Genomic DNA, 20,830 nt, shown 5'->3' on the forward strand with positions numbered 1-20,830 from the left:
GCATAGCACAGAAGTAACATTTGTATGGGTTGGGTTGCATGTGGGGAGGTTTTGTAGTGAGAGGTTGTAAGGGATGGTTTAAAAAAGGAACATACACGCACTTGCATATAAGAGAATCTCTTACATACAGTAGCCTACTTGTGGTTGTCATCATACACAGAAGTTTAGTGGTGTTCACTGTACTTCACTCTGACTTTTATTTTATTTGGTTTGAGCAAAGTCATAAATCATTGAGTAATAAAAGAAACGAAACAAGCTGTACATAGTTTGGATTTTAGGTCTAAAAATAATTTGCAAGGTATTATAGATTTTATTGTTTTACCTCAGTTTTAAACTGGTATCTGCAGGTTTCCTTTGAGACAGGTTACATTTATAGATATAAATCTCTATAATTTCAAAAGGTTCTTTTCCTCCGCCCTGCAGCATGCGTCCAAACATCTTCCTGGGGGTCAGTGATGGCTCCGCTCAGTACAGGAAGTGGTACTATGAGCTGATCGTGGATCAGGCGCTGCCATTTGTCACAGCAGAGGCCACTCACCTCAGGGTGGGCTGGGCCAGCACCAGTGGCTATGCACCCTACCCCAGTGGAGGGGAGGGATGGGGAGGCAACGGGGTGGGTGATGACCTCTACTCCTACGGCTTTGATGGACTTCATCTCTGGTCAGGTGAGCTAGTCTCCATGTTTTCCAAAAATCAGACAACATAAAGCTTGATGAACTCTGTCAGATTATAAATACTGAGACATGCTGTTCCAGTTGCTGATTGGAAATGCAGACGTGTACATTTTTTGCCGACTTGAAGTTAAACACAAACGAAACCTTCTGTCTTCACTGTTCTTCGATCACACCTGTGCAGGCTGTATTGCGCGCACCGTCACCTCCCCCAACCAGCATGTGCTGAGGTCAGAGGATGTGGTGAGCTGCTGCCTGGACCTCAGTGTGCCCAGCATCTCCTTCAGGATCAACGGTCAGCCGGTTCAGGGCATGTTTGAGAACTTCAACTCTGACGGCCTCTTCTTCCCTGTGGCCAGCTTCTCTGCCGGGGTCAAGTCAGTCCCTTACAGCAAACACTCCACACTAATGAAAGTTCACCTATTATCCACTGCAATCTTGTTAAAGGGAATACAGCACCCTTCAGTATATTTAGTGTGACCACCAAACACATAGCAACACAATATTTTCCAGCGCCACATACTACATATAGTATATATAACTACACTGTCAAACAACAACAATAATAATATTATTTTAAATATATATTTGATTTATACTGTACCAAAGGCCACTTTAAAAAGTAAAGTTCAGTTACTAACTATTCAACTAACTGGAAAGCTTTGACATTATCCTTTGGTTTCCACAATATAATTCATATTCCCTTGCACTGTACTAGTGTGGGTTTACACGTCTGTGCTACTTAATAGCATTCAGCACAAGTGCTTAGTATACAACAGACTTTAGAAATCAAAATGTGATGAAATGACACTTTTGCCCTTTTCTTTTATTAATCAATGTATTAATTAAGTGTGTATTTAAAATGATCATAATATGTCAAAATGAATCTGTTAAATACATCACCAGAGATCGATGTCATGTCAACAGATGTATTAGTTTCCTTTGACCTGAGAGAAATCCATTTTCTAATCTAATTCTTATATCTTCATATGTCCCACTGCAGGGTGCGTTTTCTCCTCGGGGGTCGTCATGGGGAGTTTAAGTTTCTCCCCCCTCCTGGCTATGCTCCTTGCTATGAGGCAGTGTTGCCCAGGGACAAACTGAAGCTGGAGGCCAGTCAGGACCAGACTGCAGCCAGAGACCTCCTGGGACCCACCGTCACATTGAGCCAGGCAGCATTCACCCCGATACCTGTGGACACCAGCCAGGTACAGAGCACAGTGAGGGTTGTTAAAGGGGAGGAGACCCAACGTGTTCACTGTTGAAAAAATCTGTCTTTATGAAATAGACAATCATGTGCATAAATACAAACAAAATATCTGGCATAACCATTCAGTTGTGAAATAATCCAAAACGTTTCTAAAGCTCAGCTCATTATTATGATGCTATTTCTATCTTCTCTGCTGTCTTTGTCAATGAGGACAAACAGGAAAGGCAACAGAAGCATGATGATCGAGATGTTTGTTTTTTGTGTGTGACTACAGATTGTGCTGCCTCCTCACCTGGAGAGGATCAGAGAGAAGCTTGCAGAAAACATCCATGAACTGTGGGTGATGAACAAGATAGATCTGGGTTGGACCTATGGTGCTGTGAGTATCAGGCCAACTCATGAAACACTGATTATGCAGAACCGGACAGCATGCGACTCAGCTACGCTTCTTCACACTTCTCAGCATACATGGTCATTAAACTAAACGGAAAATACAAAACTGGGAATAACAAAGATGGTTGATGCATGGATAAGTGTTACATTACCATAGCAGCAGCAATGCAATAATCATTGGGCCAATGAAAAAACATGTATATAATCAATGTTAGTGACTAAAACTGACAGAGGCATATTACCCGTGTGAATAATCATGATATATGATGCCATGATAAAACATCTCCAGTATGCAGCACTAACAGAGGAACACATTGATGGATGTCTGTTTAAAAATACTCCCACACCTTAGATGATCAACTGTCAGGTTTCTTAGTTTTCTAGCTTCTTCTCCAATGGAATCGAACGTGCCTTTGCCATGATTTATTATCATTTACGATGATGAGCCCCAATGCTACAGAGCTGCTACAGAGCTGCTACAGAGCTGCGCCATAGTGCTCATCACTTGCTTATTCCAGCTTCCTCGTTATTGACCTTGTTGTGGCTCAAGAGGTAGAACAGGTACTAACCAGATGGTTGTGGATCGATCCCCAGGCACTTCCATTTCGCGTGGCCAAAGTGTCCTTGGTCAAGACACTGGACAAATTGTTCCTGACAGCTGTGCCTGCAGCATATAAGTGATGTGTGAGAGAGACAGGATTACACATAGATGCACTGTATGAATGTGTGTGCGTGTCAATTTGTAAAGGGCAAATCCATACCGTGAAGCACTTTGAGTGGCCATCAAGAGAAGAAAAGTGCTGTATAAATACAGACCATTTACCATTTGCATGTACAAATTGTACGATATTCACCACCGCACTTCCTTGGAGTAAATCAGTTGAATTCTAGACAGATGAATTACATACAAACATGCATGCATACACATTATAGTCTCATTATGGTAAAAGCACTCTTTGGAACTGCCACAGTTATCTCTGTGAGGCCGTGTGGTTGTGTGACATCTTCAGCACATTCAGATGTTCAAGGGCACCTCTGAAATAAGTTCAGGCTGAATAAAACATAGCTCAGTCTTCCAACTCAAGGTCATTACATCTTCCTTTAAATTCAGTTTGCAAGCCCAGTCTGACTCAGGCTCCTGTGTGTTGTCCTTTGACTTCAGCACAGCGACGGCCCCGGGAGCGACCTCACTTTCACGAGCTGTGCTTTGTAAACAATCCCAGGAGTTCAATGTTCAGCATCCTAGCTTTTTTTATGTGTGTTTCAGGTGCGAGATGATAACAAGCGGCAACACCCCTGTCTGGTGGAGTTCTCCAAGCTTCCCGAACAGGAACGAAGTTACAACCTACAGATGTCTCTGGAGACACTCAAGTAATGCATCAATGCATAAGATACCACATTTAGATCAACTTTTTATCAGTTACACCATTAGGCCAGATGGAGTGTTCATACTGTAATAGTATATGTAATAGTATAATACAGTGACATGTTTGTGTGTGTGTGTGTGTGTGTGTGTCATAGAACCCTCCTGGCTTTGGGTTGCCATGTTGGCCTAGCAGATGAACATGCTGTAGAGAAAGTCAAGAGCATGAAACTGTCCCCAACGTAAGTCACCTCAACCACGGGCGGGATGCAGGACGATGATGACGATGTAATGATTTGATTTCATGAGATGATTAAAAGGATTACTGTGACTAAAGCAACAGGGATGTAGACATCAGCTCTGTGAGTTTGTTGAGCAGCAGCTAACGATTCAGTGCCTCGACTCTGTCTGTGCAGCTATGAGTTGTCCGGTGGTTATAAACCTGCTCCTCTGGACCTGGGTCACATCAAACTGACCTCCACCCAGGAAGCCATGGTGGACAAACTGGCTGAGAATGCACACAACGTCTGGGCAAGAGACCGCATCCAGCAGGGCTGGACCTATGGCATCCAACAGGTAGGAGACTACATAATGTTAAATATGTGCATTGACTGTATATAAAGATGGATGACATCACAGCTCTCAAAAGTGAAGCCAAAACATCTGGATGACCCCCTGGCGTCTGGCTGCAATAGAGGTCATAAACCCCCGCCCCCTCCATATTTTGAAAATGGTACATGGACCAACTACTCACTCAAAACAATCACTACTACACAGACTGGCTCCAAATCACCAGCGCAAGATGGCAGCGTCTGTATTCAGGATGTTGGCTTCATTTTTGTACAGTATAACTAATGTTTCCTCTGTGTTCCTCTGTCCTCTGCTGCTTGTCAGGATGTGAAGAGTCGTAGAAATCCCCGTCTGGTCCCCTACATGCTGCTGGACGAGAGAACCAAGAAGTCCAACAAGGACAGTCTGAGAGAGGCTGTCAGGACTCTTCTTGGATATGGATACAACCTGGAAGCTCCTGACCAGGACCATGGTACCATGTCTGCTTTTCATTGTATCATTGCATTTGCAAAAATGACCCCCTCATTTACACAAAAGTACAAAATATAAGATGTTTTTTCATAACTTGTCTTTTCTTTCTGTCCCTCCCTGCCTCCCCCCCCATCCAGCAGCTCAGTCTGACCTGAACAACATGTCTGCTGAGAGGTTCCGCATCTTCAGAGCAGAGAAAACCTACTGTGTCAATGCTGGGAAGTGGTACTTTGAGCTGGAGGTCAGAAGATATGTGTGAAATATGTCAACTGTTGATAGATGGAATTTTAAAACATACAGTCATTGACTGTATGTTTTAAGGTTCATTTCTTAAAGATTTAAAGCTTAACACCCGTCACAATGGTTTAGTCTGAGCTTTGGTGTGCTGGGGTGAAGAAAACATTTTACTAAATGTTGTTACTTATTTACAAAGCATACTTACTGGTACGCCAAGAAGACTATGCTTGTTTATTTGTTTTGCTGGATGTGAACCTGTTCCTGCGTTTCCTCCAGGTACTGACAGCAGGAGAGATGAGGGTGGGCTGGGCCAGGCCAGGATGCCTCCCAGACCAGGAGCTGGGATCCGACGACCAGGCCTTTGTCTTTGACGGCTTCAAGGTGGCCGGATCTTTCTGTGCCCATGCAGTCATACATCACATCCCATGGGTTCAGTGCTTGTCACGGAAAGACAGAATGTCTGCAGTTTGAGCTCATCATAAACTTTATTGGAGCAGCGGAACACAGTTAGAGTTCGGTGTCTAGGCTCCGACTTCATCACTTCCCCTGATAAGATTACATTAATATAATGGGGAGTGATGAGCAATAACTTTAACTCAGTGCTGAGGTGGTTGAGGGGCTGTGACAGGAGACAGGCAGCAATATTTATGCAGGGCAGCAGAAGCATTGACAACTCAAAGAGAGTGATGGGAAATCGTTGCAGCTTAAATAGACCACCAAATTGGGAGGGTGTGTATTCTAGAAGGTTGTGGAGAGTGAGGCATATCACATGATTAAATCAGTGCCGCTCGAGTTAATGCTCAAAATCAGTGGTTATAGATGGGGAAGGATTTCTAAGCCTCGGTGCTGGCAGCAGCCGTACCCACAGGTTATACTGGTGTGTCCCACTCTCCGAACGTGATAACTCAAGATTTATCTCCGGGAATTTCCTCAAACTTGGCACAAACCTTCACTTACACTCAAAGATGAACTGATTCGATTTTGATGCTCAAAGATCACTGTGGCCTCAAACACATTTTTTGGGGCTATAATTCAAGGATTCATACGCCTATTATGACACAATACACTTTTCTCAAATTCCAGTAAAGTCTTCACTACACATATTATATGTGTCTAGACGGACATGAAAAAAACAAGACAGTAAATCAAATTTTATATTTCCACAGGTCCAGCGCTGGCACCAGGGCAACGAGCACTTTGGGCGTGCCTGGCAGACGGGGGACGTGGTGGGATGCATGGTGGATCTGAACGAACACACCATGATGTTCACACTCAATGGAGAAGTGCTGCTGGATGATTCCGGCTCTGAACTGGCATTCAAGGACTTTGAAGCTGTTGAAGGTCAGGGCAGTGTCCATTACTTCATAGAAATGTTTGAATTAGGGACATTTTCCCATTGGGTGATAAATTTGTGACGTGTTACCGATCAAACCAGACATTTCACAAGGAAACACGTGTGTCTGCTCAGTGTCTGTACAGCTTTTACTGAGTGAGAGCTGTAACGTTAGATTTCACTGCAGGCAGCATCACACTACTGCTGCATTGGAAGTTGTGTGCAGTATTCAATTCCCTAGCCTGTGACGGTCCACTTCTAATAATAACATAAAAGAAGTTTTGTGCAGCACTATTCACAGCTTTATCTCTCTCTCGCTCTCTTTCAAACACACTGATCTGTCTGTCGTTAAGACAGTACACCCTCAAAATATCCAATGTTGTGATTGTCCTTTAACATCAAATCCTCATCATTTTCACATTCGTTCATCTTCACAGTCAACTCTCCTCTCAGCATGAGATACTCTGTGATGTGACTCTGCTGTAGAGTGTAACCACCCTTGAGACTGTGGGGACTCGGACAGAAAAAAAATATTACCCGTCGGGCCTGGTCACTACTCAGTCGGGGTCGGGTCGGTCATGCTTTACTCTGCTGCTGCACAGAGCAGAAACTTTGACTTTATAATTGCAGCATCAGAAGATTTATACTATTTTTTAGATAATAGGTTTTGTGAGAGCTACCACTCTCCACTCTTACAAACAACTTTTATGTCTATTAAAAAATGAAACAGATGCCAGTGGGCAAGTTATATAATCGGTATGTGCCTGAACACCATGTAACACTGGTAACACTGACTACCACGGCAACCCATCTGAATCCGTCTGGTTGACCACCTCCTTCTTACTGATAGGACAGGTTTTTGTCCCTGTCTTTGGAGCTGACAGGCAAAGGTCAAGGTCAACATCAACAAATATGTGGTCCAGTTTATATTAATCGGAAAATTATCCCACATCATACGATGTCATGAAGAAATGACATCATGCATAGTTCAAAAAACTATTTTTCCTATAGACACAACCTACAGTTTATTTAGACCCCAAAATTATGTATGAAGATATGGAAGGAACCATATCATCATGGAAAATTATTTCATATAGTCCAGTAATGTATTAACTCTTCCAACTGATAATGTTCACAATCACAAAACAGTTTATTTAGATTGATCAATCATTCATCATCATATAAGACGTCGTGTTGACATCATTATGAAACAGCATCATTACAATATAAAAAAGTTTGAATATTCTTAGTGGGGTATATACTCTACGTACTCTGTATATACAGAGTACGTAGAGTATTCATCGCCTCTCTGATCCTCTTTATTAACACTGAAGCTCAGGTGGTTCACTGCGGCTCACAAACCCCTCAGCCTCATCTCTGTCCTTCTAATCCTTTGCTGTAAGCCTTGAACACTCCTGAAGATGAAGGGTCTCAGCTCTGTCCGCATACCGCTGTGCAACATGTTAATCAGAGCTTCATAACACTTCAGAGAATCTCTGTTCAGTTTTATCATCAACCGATCACTGTTGTGAGTTAATCCGTTTTGTGTTCAAATGGATTATTTGAGTTTGAAATTTATCTCTAACACAAAAATGCATAAATTGACACGGTTCTGAATTGATGCACCGATTGAATATGCATTTCTCTTTTTCTGAATTGGTTTATTAAATATATTGCGCAGATGGCCAGGTGGATTTTGAGTTACACAAGTAATCCAGAAATTTGATTTCTTCTGTCTGTCGCAGGTTTTATCCCTGTGTGCAGTCTGGGTGTGTGTCAGGTGGGGATGATGAACTTCGGTAAAGACGTCAGCACTCTGAAGTACTTCACCATCTGCGGCCTGCAGGAAGGCTACGAGCCGTTTGCTGTCAACATGAACCGAGATGTGACAATGTGGCTCAGCAAGAGGCTCCCTCAGTTTGTACCCGTCCCTCCCAACCACCAGCACATAGAGGTGAGGACGGCTGTCTGGAATCTTAGCAGTAATAATACTGTTTCTACAGCACCTTTCGAAACAAAGTTACAAAATGCTTAATAATTAAACAGATGATGCAACATAAAATATTACAAATAGTTTCAACCATACTAATAGTTAAGAATGCCATACAATAAGAAGATACTGAGTTTGCCTACCTGAGATCTCCAGGCAGGGAGTTCCACAGCTAAAGGGCCTGAACAGCTAAAGCCTGTTCACTTCTAGTAACAAGTCACCCTCTTGGATCAGTTAGAGCCCTAATGGAGAATCTCAGGCAGTCTTCAGGCTCACGGGGGGGGCAGATTGCAGATATACTTTAGGTAGAAGCCTCACTGTTCAAGGCTTTAAAAACAAGCAGTAAAATCTTAAAATCAATTCTAAAACTCACAGGTAACCAGTGAAGGATTCGGTGTAATGTCATGCATACGTAGCAACAGCGCTTTGTATGAGTTGTTACTTTTATATATAAGAGTGGAAGTCTGTAAAAGAAAGTAATTATCTATTTTTTACTTCGCTGTCTCAGTTGGTCAAAGTCGGACTGACCACTTTGGTCACATGGGCCTCAGAAGATGGCTCAGAATAAAAAAAACTCTTAGAACTAATGGAAACAGAACACATGGACTTTTCTTTTTCTCTCCAGGTGGCGAGGATAGATGGAACAGTGGAGATTTGTCCGTGCCTAAAGGTCACCCAGAGGTCATTTGGCTCACAGAACAGTTACACTGACATCACCTTCTACAGACTGAGTATGCCCATAGAGTGTGCAGAGTCCTTCTCCAGATCCCGGAGCAATGGCAGCCTCTTCTCACCCAAGAGGGTAACAGATACTGTGTGTAACACACACACTCACATATACACACACATACACACACATACACACTCAATTGTAGTCCATCGATTGTGTATCTACATCTACCGTGTCCTCCATTGCCTGTCCTACAAGTGCTGCTACTGACGTGTATCAAATGATCCACTGTAACGTGTGACGCTGTGTCAAAACAGTTGTTATCAAGGTATTTGTTATTGCTGTCAGTTTGAGAGCAGGAGTTATTGATTTCACATTCAGATTCTTAATGCTCTCACTCAAAACCCAGCACTCACACTCAGATAGCTCTTGCTTGTGTTTAGATTTGCTCTGTTTGTGCCCAAACTGTGCGCTTGCACTCAGATCTCCTGTGCTCCAGCTTCAGCCCCTTTCCTCACACTAATGCTAAGAACAGGGTTGGGTATGTGATGAAGAACATGTGTGGTGTGTTCACTGTCTGTTCTGCAGGAGCTGGAGGACTTTGAAACCGTATCCGACTTTGAGGTCCTGATGAAGTCGTCTCATGGTCACAATGGTCCCAACGGGCCCGAGAGAGACGAATTCAACAACCACAAGGACTTCAACCAGGAGAAACCATCCAAGCTCAAACAACGGTGAACTCTCTGGGATGTTTACTCGGCTCTCACTGTGGTTTGATCACTGTGTTTAAACTCAGACCAGATGATCTGCTCTTCACCAGGTTCATGTTGAAGAGGAACAAACCGGACAACAGCTGCCCGTCATCTGCTCGGCTGTCAGAGGAAGTGATGGCTGATGACCGAGATGACTACGAGTTCCTCATGCAAGCCTCCACTGTAGGTCCAGACACACACAAAATAAATTCATAGAACACACACACACACATACTTACTGATACCAGCTCCCCAGAGCTCCCACTCCAAGAGGTAGAATTAGAATGTTCACAGGTGTCCATAGGTTTATTTCCATTTGTAATGTCTAAAAACGTTTCTTAATATCATGTATTACTTCATGAAAGTAACTCGAGGCTGGTGCGATTAAATTGAATTCACCTCTCTCTGCGCAGTACTACTACTCAGTGCGGATCTTCCCTGGTCAAGAGCCCAGCAGTGTGTGGGTAGGCTGGGTAACCTCCGACTTCCATCAGTACGACCCAGGGTTCGAGCTGCACAATGTCCGAACTGTCACTGTTACGCTGGGAGACGAGAAAGGCAAGGTTCACGAGAGGTGAGTCCAGTTCCAGTCAATCCACAGCTCAACGTCTTGTCGTGATCACCAGCTCATCTTTAGACCATTACAATCGGTAGGATCCTCTGGTATTTATCTGGCAACATATAAAACGTCACCATCATATCTCATGTTTACTGGAATTGTCCTGCCAGACTGTGCGGAACCAGTTATTTGAGCCACAAGTCATTTTAATGTCTCTCCATTTTGCTGTTGATGCAGACGTTAAATTACTAGAGCTCATTAATCCTTTACATCACCGCCTCCTTTCCCCTTCCCAATTAAAAATAAGAAATATCAGCACTTTGTGTTGCAGTCTCGAAATTCATTATGAAGCACATACTGCTGTGTGAAATCCTGAGACCTACTGTGACCATTTACCATGTTACACTGTTACATGGTGTGTTTATGTGTCGTCCAGCATAAAGCGCAGTAACTGTTACATGGTCTGGGCCGGAGAGAGCAGCAGTCCTGGCCAGGGGAGGAACAACAACGGCTTAGAGATTGGCTGTCTAGTCGACACAACAAATGGTCTCCTGACCTTCACTGCCAACGGCAAAGAACTCACCACTTATTATCAGGTAAATAGGTTTTCGACTGTTGCTGTTTCTTTGATTTATTTACTTTCTTCTTTCTTTGATTTTTTTTTGTATCCAACCATCTGTATCTCCTTTAACCTCCTTCCTCCCTGCCTCCTCTTTCTCTTTCTTTTTATGTATTTTATATGGTCCCTATCGCACTATAACTATCTGGTCTCAGCTATTTTAAAACCCCTTTTGTTCTATTCTCCAGTATCATAAAGTACAAATGAAATAATTTGTTTTCTGTTACCGGATATAATGTCAGTAGGATGTTTAAGGAGACATAAATGCTCATATTCAGGTTATAATTTGAATTGGAAAAGGTTCTAATGTTTAGAAAACTCATCACTTTCCTCTTACTGTCCATTGTACAGCTCCTCTTTTCAGCCTCTGCAGGGTTTTCTGTCAAATGTTGTGCCGTATCCGCCTTTAATTCTAATTCTAGTACAGTGGAAGCAACTTATAGTGATGAATGGGAAAAACGTGATCATTAAAAGTCGTTTCCACTGTACTAGAATTAGAAGCTGTTGATTACTATAAACTAATTGTGTAGCTTCTGTATGAACTCAAGGCTCTCTCTCTTTCTCACGGACTTAGCTGACGACTCTGACCAATCAAACGAGTCTAATCTTTCTTCATAGCTGAACGTTCATTCATAATTCAGCTCGTCTCTCGTGCTGACACACCCTCACACACACACACACACACACACACACAGTGCCATCGAAAACATGTGTAAACTCAGACTGGGCGAAAAACAAAAGAGTTAAGAAACGTAGACATGTATGGAGAAGCAGAGGAGATGGCGGGGCGCGCTCAGTTTGACTCAATGCGGTTGGCAGTGCACAGCGTGAATGATAGAGACACCGAGAGGAGCAGAACATTACTGAGCCGGTAAAAACTGTTGAAAATAACTTTGTTACCGTCCATGAAAAGACCCAAATGAAAGCGGACTTAGTGGAGCTGTGCATGGCTCCCTGGGTGTCCGCCCCTGGCCTGTCACATTACATCACACCGCCCCACAGAAGTATGGACTGGACTAGTAATGAGGCTTTTCAGGAGCCTCAGGAGCGCTGATTTCTTTGGGGGAGAGTAACTCCCTTTACCACAGACCTTGCAGATCTTTTACATCCCCAAAAAACATATAGAGAAAAGAAAAACTGAAAAGGCATCATATGGTAACTAAGCACTGTCTCCACAGGTGGAGCCCAGCACTAAGCTGTTCCCTGCAGTCTTCGCCAAGGCCACCAGCCCCAATGTCTTCCAGTTTGAACTGGGGCGAATAAAGGTAAGGAGGACACACACACACACACACACACACACACACACACACACACACACACACACACACACACACACACACACACACACACACACACACACACACACACACACTCTCTTCCATCACCAAAATAAACTGGTGTATTGTTGTAACTGTCCTCTAAAGCTGACAGAGGTTGAGGTGCACACACAGCAGAGTGCTGGAGCTTTACAGTTCTGAGGGTTATTTTCAAATGTCTCACTTCTTTTCACACTGCGGTACCGCGTTGATCTGCCAAAAACTCTCCGTGTCTTGCTGAGAAGGGAGGCTGCTGACCTCAGTGACAAAGGGACCCTGCCTGTACTGCTGCTGCTTCATAATAAAAGCCTGCCAGTGTCACACTAGTAGAGAGACCACTTTTCCTCACTAGGCCTCTTCTCCTGTCAGCAATCCAGCACTGAGCTTAGTTTCAATTCATTGAGGTCAACAAAGGGACACACACAGGAATCAAACCCAAATAGATCAGGGATGAGAGTTATCAGACATAAGGAGGACCATGACATCACAGGTCAGCACACTGCCTGGAAGAAGCAGTCCTCCTCTGGAATATGAATCTAAACCATGACAGAACTTTAAATGGGGTTTCACAAAGAAGATCCAGAATGGTTTCCGAGCCTCATCCTCTGTGTTGCTGTAACGTGTCTTCTGTCTGTTTCCTGTCAGAATGTGATGCCTCTGTCAGCGGGTCTGTTCAAGAGTGAGAAGAAGAACGCAGTCCCTCAGTGTCCTCCTCGGCTTCACGTCCAGTTTCTCACCCCTGTTTTATGGAGTCGTGTTCCCAACCACTTCCTCAAGGTAACAACGGGCTTTTTCCTGTTTTGAGTCTGATGATGCTTTTCATATGCTTTCTATCCCCGCAACAACACACCAAGTGTTGAAGCAAAACAAGCTGAGACTTGTATCCTCAGGGAAGATTAAATTGCAAATGCCAGCACATGTGAAAATGTATTTAGCGTATTTACTCAAGCTCTGAAAGCTCACTACAAATACAAAGCACAACAGAAAACTAAATGCTTCATTTCACAACTAGTGCGGTGCCTTTTGTAAACATGCCTGTTAGAAATGGGCTGTTTGCTTTGCCTGTATTTATGCACGTTGCAGCTTTATTTCTCAAAATTCACAAGTGACCGGCAGTTATTGAGCGGCAGCAAGTGAAGACCGGCTGCGGGACTCAATGCACCAAACCCTGAAACAACACAACACAGCTCCACAAACAACTGTTCACCTGTTTGTTCAATGTTCAGTGAAGCTCAGGACGCAGAACACCGAACTGGAGAATCAGTCGTCATTGCCCTTGTCGTGTTTGACAGCTGTTTGACAACTTAACACTAGACGGTCTTTTGGAACGTTTTCAAATTTGTTAAATTTTTTATTTTATTTGTATAACTTTGTTGAATACAACATTAGTCCCCAGTTGAGTCCCAGTTGCAGCTGCTACAGAGCGCTGCTGGTCACCTGTTTATTCAAAGTTTATCAAAACAGAATATATCCCATGTCCAAGTCGCACCAAAGTTTACACTAAACCTCCTTGGGCCCTTAACAATACACATGCCATTTGAGAAACCCCTAAGATGAACAGTTCTTCAGATACAGTATGTGTTCCACAGACAGACATACAGCGACTTCTGGAATTGTTAGAAAGATGAATGTATCATAAGTCAATAAACTTAGTTTATAAGCTTAGTTTATAAGTTCATGATAAGCTTTGTGAACTTAAATCGACCACAGAAATCTAAATTGTACCTTTATTATCACAACTTAGTCGACATCAGTGCAGACTGATGGGAGTAAAAGACACAAAAACACATCTAATAGTACCAGGATTTGGGCAAAATTAAAAAAAACTACAAAAATCTCCAGTGGTTCCTCCCGCCTGGCACGACGTGGGGTCTGTCGTGTCTCACTGTGGGCTGATCCTGAGACAAATGGTGCTGGCCAGAAGAACTTGTTATAAAATAAAATGAAATGTTACGTAAACTGCCTGTGAAGTGCTAACAGTTAATCTCTCCAGGTGTCAGCATCCAGAGTGAACGACAGACATGGCTGGTTGGTCCAGTGTAAAGAACCTCTGCAGTTCATGTCACTGCACATACCCGAGGAGAACAGGTGGAGTACCCACAGTACACACACACACACACACACACACACACACACACACACACACACACACACACACACACACACACACACACACACACACACACACACACACACACACACACACACGCACGCACAAAACCTTGAACAGACATGACCTCCGGAGGATGTCCGGACATGAAAAACGCAGCAGGAGATTCTGTTTCTATTTACAGCACATCAACACCGGCGTCAGCCCTTATCACCACAAGCTCTCTTGACGTCTTCGTTGGTGTCCTCTACGTGCATGGCATTGATTTTCATCATGAGATTTTTCTTTTCCTTTTTTTTTTTTGCATCTGTCACGTGTTAGAAATGTCATCAATACGCAGTGAATCCTGAGGGGGATCTCCTGCTGTTTTTTCACATCGGCTCTTTGGGACTTTCTGCGGAACCTTCTACTAGGGGACGAGCCAAAGAAACTCCGCAGAACGTCCGGTGGTTCTCACTCTGACATTTGTGTTCACACATACAGCCCCTCAGGAGAATGTCCTGAGGATCTTAGGAGTTCAGTGCAAGTCTGAAAGCAGCTTTAGTGAGGCATAATGCATTTCGTCCCTTACCCTAACCTCAACCATCACAACTAACACAACAGCAACAGCTGAACAAGCCCTTTGAAACTGGGTCAGAAAGTGAGGACCGGGCCAAAAACGCCTCACTTTCCCAAAATGTCCTCCCTCTGTCTAGGCTCAAAATGGTCCTCACAAAGTCATCTGTACAAGTGCACACACTCACAGACACACTTTCTCCCTCCTGCGCTCTCATTTCTCATGCAGTCCCCCCCTCTCTCTCTCTCTTTCTCTCTCTCTCTCTCTCTCTCTCCCTGTTGTACAGATCGATGGATATCCTGGAGCTGTCCGAGCAGAGGGACTTATTAAAGTTTCACTACCATACCCTCAGACTGTACTCTGCAATCTGTGCTCTGGGAAACAACCGGGTGGCCCATGCACTCTGCTCTCATGTGGACGAAGCACAGCTCCTGCAGGCTATAGAGAATAAGTACATGCCAGGTAATACACCCAGCACCGAGGAAGACTATCAGTTATAGTGCTTGCCCTAAAAACAATGCTAGAAGCAATAGACAACAAACCACATGCATAGTCATTGATCTATTGTACATGATGCACTCAGACACATCATCAGTGATTTACCCTGAGGTCAAAGGATGGTTTGGGTCTTGCCCAGGTAAATGTTAAAGTGCTTTACAGTACAGTTTTGCCATTCACCCATTCACCCACACACATTTGTAGAGTGCATCTATGTGCAGCACTTTCTCTATCGCACATTCATACGCTCCCAAATGAAACAGCCGTCAGGCCGCCAAGCACACTTCGGCACGCAGGCTGGGGGAGACTGGGATTGAGCCGCTTTACCTGCTCGAGGCCTTCTCCACCGAGATGACCTGCTTTCTTTGAGCACCTGAGAGTCTATATCTCACAGAGGGACTGACCAGTGTACCTTCTGCTGCCCAATTCTATGGTCCGGCATTGTGCATTCCACCCTCACATTAAGCAATCGTCCACCACGTCTTCATACTTGGCTCGATTCCTCTCTGTGGCCTCGTCCATCTGTTCTGCCCACGGAGCTGTGAGCTGCAGCGTGGCCACCTGTCTTGATGGCTCTGACAGCATTTCTGGCCCAAGTGTGGTCAAGGTAATGGACTCTGGGAGTTGACGATAAATCCCCTCAGGTCAACCTTCAGCTGCCCAGTTCTTCGATGCAACACAGAGCTATTCATTCAAAAAAAAACCAGCTCTGTGTTTTCCAAAGTGTTCAGTGGTGGATTAACCTTCATTTGATGCTCTGTGTGTGGGACTGAGTCTAAATAAACTACCGTGTGTGAATTCATGGTGATGAGGGAACATGTCAGCCTGTGCAGCAGCGTGACTCACTGACGTGTCGGAGCTCTGAGGTTCAGAGGAATCAGATCTGTCAGGCTTTTTATACACACACTACACCTGTTAGGGGGAGACACTCACTGTTTGTTTGGCTCCGCACATGGGATTTGTTGACGGGAAGAAAAATGTAGTGTGCTTCACCAGAACCCATCCATACATATCCCAGCATACAGCGGAAGGCAAATAAAGTATAAAAGGAACATATTGTAGTATGTTATTTATTATATATGCTATTGCATGTTATTTTCTAAGGTAAATCACATGATTTGTGAAATTATTGTCACTAATGCATTCCTGTGGAAGCAGAGATACACTGTTGTTGTTGTTGTTGTTGTTGTTGTACAGTAGTAGTAGCAGTTTCTTTTTATTCAGTCATAAAAACATTGTTCATATTATACACATAGTCAACAGTCTATGTATAAGGTGACTGGAAAGGCACAGGCAGAAGCAAGATGCTTATATAAGCCTGCCCTACACTGAATCACTTCCTGAAACGATCTGGTCATTAATCCGTTCAGTTGACCTTTCAGTCAGTCAGCCACACACGGGACATTACTGTTTGGAAAAGTACAGAACGTTAAGGATAGACTCAATGAAGGCAGCATAGTAGTAGTTTATAATGCCTGATGGAATCTGAACCTGCATTATGAAAGAATGCCTTGGATCTTTGACTGTGAGTGACCACATTCACGTACTCCACAGCTTTCAGTCGCTGAGTCACGCAAGCCTGCCTCTCTCTCGCCCTCATGTCTTGTTTTAAGTAGGAAGCAAAACCAAAAAATAAACATGTTGTACACAATAGGGCAAGGTTTAACTCAGCAAATATTAATCAAAGTCTTCAGCTCAGAGCTCACTGGCGTATCCTCCATGAACAATCGTTCTCAGGTCACTAGTTGATCAGTGGGATTCTGTCACTACAATCACTGACTGAGTCACTGACTGAGTCACTGAGTGAATGTGCGTCCTGAGAGATCGTGGAATTTAATATTCCTCCACTCACTGCCTCCCTTCATCTACAATAATCATAATAAAGTTTACTTGTATGGCACCTTTCATACAAGAAATGCAGCTCAAAGTGCAGCTTTTAATGCAGCTAGATAAAATAAAAAAACATGTTCAAATGTAATACAAATAAGAACAGAACAGATTTTAAGAAAAATTTAACATTTTAAAATGAAATTTAAATAATATCTTATTTAATACAAAGGTGTTACATAATGTTACGTAGTTGAGTGGGACAGTCAGTTCTCTATTCGCTAGTTAACGAGCTGCAGAGTGTTGATCTGTGTTTTGGGTCAGTGAGTGGGACTCTGCAGTCTGAGCTGCAGCCAAGCACTGAACGATCTGGTGATTCACTCTTTTTATTGTACTGACCCAAGTGATTCAGTACAGTGAAAAGAACCATGAGGCCCATAACTAGCATTGATCTTTCTGTCTGTCTCTCCCCCACAGGTTTGCTTCGTGCCGGCTACTACGACATCCTCATTGACATCCACCTGTGCAGCTACGCCACAGCTCGCCTCATGATGAACAATGAGTACATTGTTCCTATGACGGACGAAACAAAGAGCATCACCCTGTTCCCTGATGAGGAGAAGAAACATGGCCTTCCAGGCATCGGCCTCAGCACCTCCCTGAGACCCAGAATGCACTTCTCATCGCCGAGTTTTGTCTGCGGGACCGGCTCACTGTATTGTAACAACGGCAGCAGTGGCTCAGGAGACTGTTTCCAGTACAGCCCTGAATTCCCCTTAGACATACTGAAAATTAAAACCATTGAGATGCTGACAGAGGCGGTGCGGGAGGGAAGCATGCATGTGCGTGATCCAATAGGGGGCAGCACCGAGTTCCTCTTTGTCCCCCTTATCAAGCTCTTCTACACCATGCTCATCATGGGAGTTTTCAAAAATGGCGATCTGAAGAACATCCTCCACCTGATCGAACCGTCTGTGTTCTCCGAAAGACGAGAGGGGCAGGAGGAGACTCACAAGGCCAGGATGAAGGAGGTGGAGAATGAAGGAGGGGAGGATGGAGGGAGGAACATGCCAAAAGAAGGACTGTTACAGATGAAGCTGCCAGAGCCTGTAAAACTCCAGGTAAACTCACAAACTCTCAGTTCACAAGTGATATATTTAGTTTATTGCAGATTAGTCAAGTAGCTAAACGTATTTTTAGCATTTCAATAACATATGTCAGTTGAGTGCATACCTCCGCAAGGCCCAACAGACCATTCAATCAAGCTACACCAAATTACATTCACTCATAGATATCATATCCCTAACTATGCCAAATTTGTTTTCATCAAGATCCATTCATTATTCCCTTTGTAATTGGTGAAAATTGTTCCACAAAAAAAAGCCAGATCTCCCAGTGGTAATTAAAGTCAAACAAATAATCCTGGATCCCCCCCTTTGTCTGGATCTAATGAGTTCTCTCCCGGCCCATGTTCCATCCTTCCAGCAGGGTTTGTGGGGAGATCCATTCAGCGTTTTTCATGTAATCCTGCTGAAACAACAAACGAACAAACATTCAGAAAGAATTCCTGCCTCCTCATTACATCCCCTTGTCATGTTTCTCTGAGGAAAGTGTCACCGATCTACCTTCATGAAATGAATTTAAGTAAACAGAAGGATGGATGGACGGATGGACGGATAAATATCATGATGCAACAGACGTTGCAACCTCTCACAAGATATGAATGGACTATTTCATTAATTCAACATGTTTTTCATTGATGAATGTACAGGTCTTCTGGGTAATTCAGACGATGACTTACCCAGCTGACTTCTGGCAAAATAAATAAAACACGAGCTTAGCCAGCAGCACTTTCTGCAGATTTATGGTCATAAATAAAATGCGCATTGGCTGCAGAAGGAAACTGTGTCACATGGGTCCTCTCCTGCTGCTACTGGCCATGCAGTTAAATCTGTTCCCTCTCAGCCAGAGACAGAATGTTCTCATCAAGGACAGGTTGATAGAAGTCCATGTCTTTAAATGTCCTGTTCTAACTGTACACATTCTCATTGGCAGACCAACTAAGATCTGAGGAAGTAGTGGTTTGAATGTTGAATTATGTTGGGCAATTGTGTCATAGTGTTAGAAAAGATCTAACATTACTGCAGAGCTTCTCATGTATAGATGGCTGGAGGTGCATGATGAATATCTATTCATTTGATTGTATGTGGGCTGCCGCTGTGGTGAGAGAGAGAGAGAGATGTTCAAAATGACATTCATTTTTCATGATCCCTTCTGTTTACGTAATCCATTTTTGTCTGAGTAGATTCTTGAATTAACACGAAGGACAAACTATTGCAAAACCAAAGAAAAAATCCTGGTCACGTTGCTATTTAACTATTCAAGTCCTGTCACAGAGAAACATTACAATCAAGCAGTGCTAAAAACATCTCTTACAAAAAATACTAGAATTACCGCCCTGTGGTTGTGTGCCTCCGCCGACAAGTGCAGTTTCAGTTCCTCCTGGCATTCCTTACATCTTGCATTGACAATAATATGAGGCCAACGTGAGCTTTACCTTTGCCCACTGAAATCTATTTTTTAGTCCAAGTGACAACTGGTCAGTATCTTCCTAAAGGGAGACTTGAGATATCCTGTTCAAGAGACCAAAAACATGACTAGTGAGGCCACTGTGACTTTGACCTTTGTCCTTTGACCTTCCAAATCTAATCAATTAATCTGTGGGTCTAAGTGAAAGTTAGTGCCAAATTTGAAATGATTCTCTCGAGGCGTTCTTAAGATAACTTGATCATGTGGCAAAATCATAACACTCGCCATTTATTTGAAGTAAACAGAGATGCCAGAGAATTTGTAAATAAGCTGACAGGAAACCGGAAGAAACTCAACAAACACAGTAGCATGGAAACTCTACGGCCGATAGTGTTTCGGCTCCACGCCCACTAGCGTTTCTGCAGTGGAATTGCAAAGCGACACACACACACACACACACCTATGCACAACTATGAATGGTCACAATGACATAGCTGCATAGGCTACGTGCATACCTATCTTGTTTGAGATGGTTACAGATTCACAGTTTAGGTTTTCTTGACCTTGGTTTGTTTTAGCAATTAAAAACTCAAAAAGTTAAAAAAGTTTTTCATTACTTTTCAAAGACACTATACCTTAATGACAGAGGGATGTACTGTACCCTACATTTTTACATTTATTTGAGCTCACATCTTATGTTTGATTGAATGTATCTATCATCTGTGTGCAGATGTGCCACGTGCTGCAGTACCTGTGTGACTGCCAGGTGCGTCACCGTATCGAGGCAGTGGTGGCCTTCTCTGATGACTTCGTGGCCTGTCTCCAAGACAACCAGCGGTTTCGCTACAACGAGGTGATGCTGGCGCTCAACATGTCTGCAGCTCTCACCGCCAAGAAGACCAAAGAGTTCAGATCACCTCCACAGGAGCAGGTAGGAAGAGCGCAGAAGTAAAGTTAGACTGGGCAGGAGGACAGAAGAACAGCCGAGAAGGACACATGTGGAGACACATTGAATAAAGAAGCCAAGATCAAGAACATATTCTACATATTTACCTTAAATGCTTATATTAGTTCCAGTTTTCTCCCATTTATTGTAACTTTTTGTGCTGCTTTGGCTCCTACTGCTCATGGAGACGTTTGATACTGTAATGCAGCC

The 20,830-nt window shown here is 43.5% G+C and overlaps 1 protein-coding gene across 1 annotated transcript in view; it reads left to right on the plus strand.

Moving 5' to 3' along the window:
- Nucleotides 1-20,830, plus strand: part of ryr2a (ryanodine receptor 2a (cardiac)) — a 162,231-nt gene that overhangs the window by 81,367 nt on the left and 60,034 nt on the right. The window contains exons 18-40 of the mRNA XM_047338421.1: nt 424-665; nt 856-1,048; nt 1,675-1,879; nt 2,156-2,260; nt 3,542-3,645; nt 3,796-3,879; nt 4,054-4,213; nt 4,532-4,679; nt 4,816-4,919; nt 5,192-5,296; nt 6,082-6,256; nt 7,994-8,202; nt 8,864-9,038; nt 9,468-9,642; nt 9,729-9,843; nt 10,074-10,234; nt 10,656-10,815; nt 12,017-12,103; nt 12,800-12,931; nt 14,148-14,242; nt 15,107-15,282; nt 17,623-18,266; nt 20,405-20,605. Coding sequence (XP_047194377.1) covers nt 424-665; nt 856-1,048; nt 1,675-1,879; nt 2,156-2,260; nt 3,542-3,645; nt 3,796-3,879; nt 4,054-4,213; nt 4,532-4,679; nt 4,816-4,919; nt 5,192-5,296; nt 6,082-6,256; nt 7,994-8,202; nt 8,864-9,038; nt 9,468-9,642; nt 9,729-9,843; nt 10,074-10,234; nt 10,656-10,815; nt 12,017-12,103; nt 12,800-12,931; nt 14,148-14,242; nt 15,107-15,282; nt 17,623-18,266; nt 20,405-20,605 — 3,955 coding nt within the window. The remainder of the gene's footprint in view (nt 1-423; nt 666-855; nt 1,049-1,674; nt 1,880-2,155; nt 2,261-3,541; nt 3,646-3,795; nt 3,880-4,053; nt 4,214-4,531; nt 4,680-4,815; nt 4,920-5,191; nt 5,297-6,081; nt 6,257-7,993; nt 8,203-8,863; nt 9,039-9,467; nt 9,643-9,728; nt 9,844-10,073; nt 10,235-10,655; nt 10,816-12,016; nt 12,104-12,799; nt 12,932-14,147; nt 14,243-15,106; nt 15,283-17,622; nt 18,267-20,404; nt 20,606-20,830) is intronic.

The sequence above is a fragment of the Hippoglossus stenolepis genome, chromosome 21 (assembly GCF_022539355.2).
Source record: "Hippoglossus stenolepis isolate QCI-W04-F060 chromosome 21, HSTE1.2, whole genome shotgun sequence".
NCBI lineage: Eukaryota > Metazoa > Chordata > Actinopteri > Pleuronectiformes > Pleuronectidae > Hippoglossus > Hippoglossus stenolepis.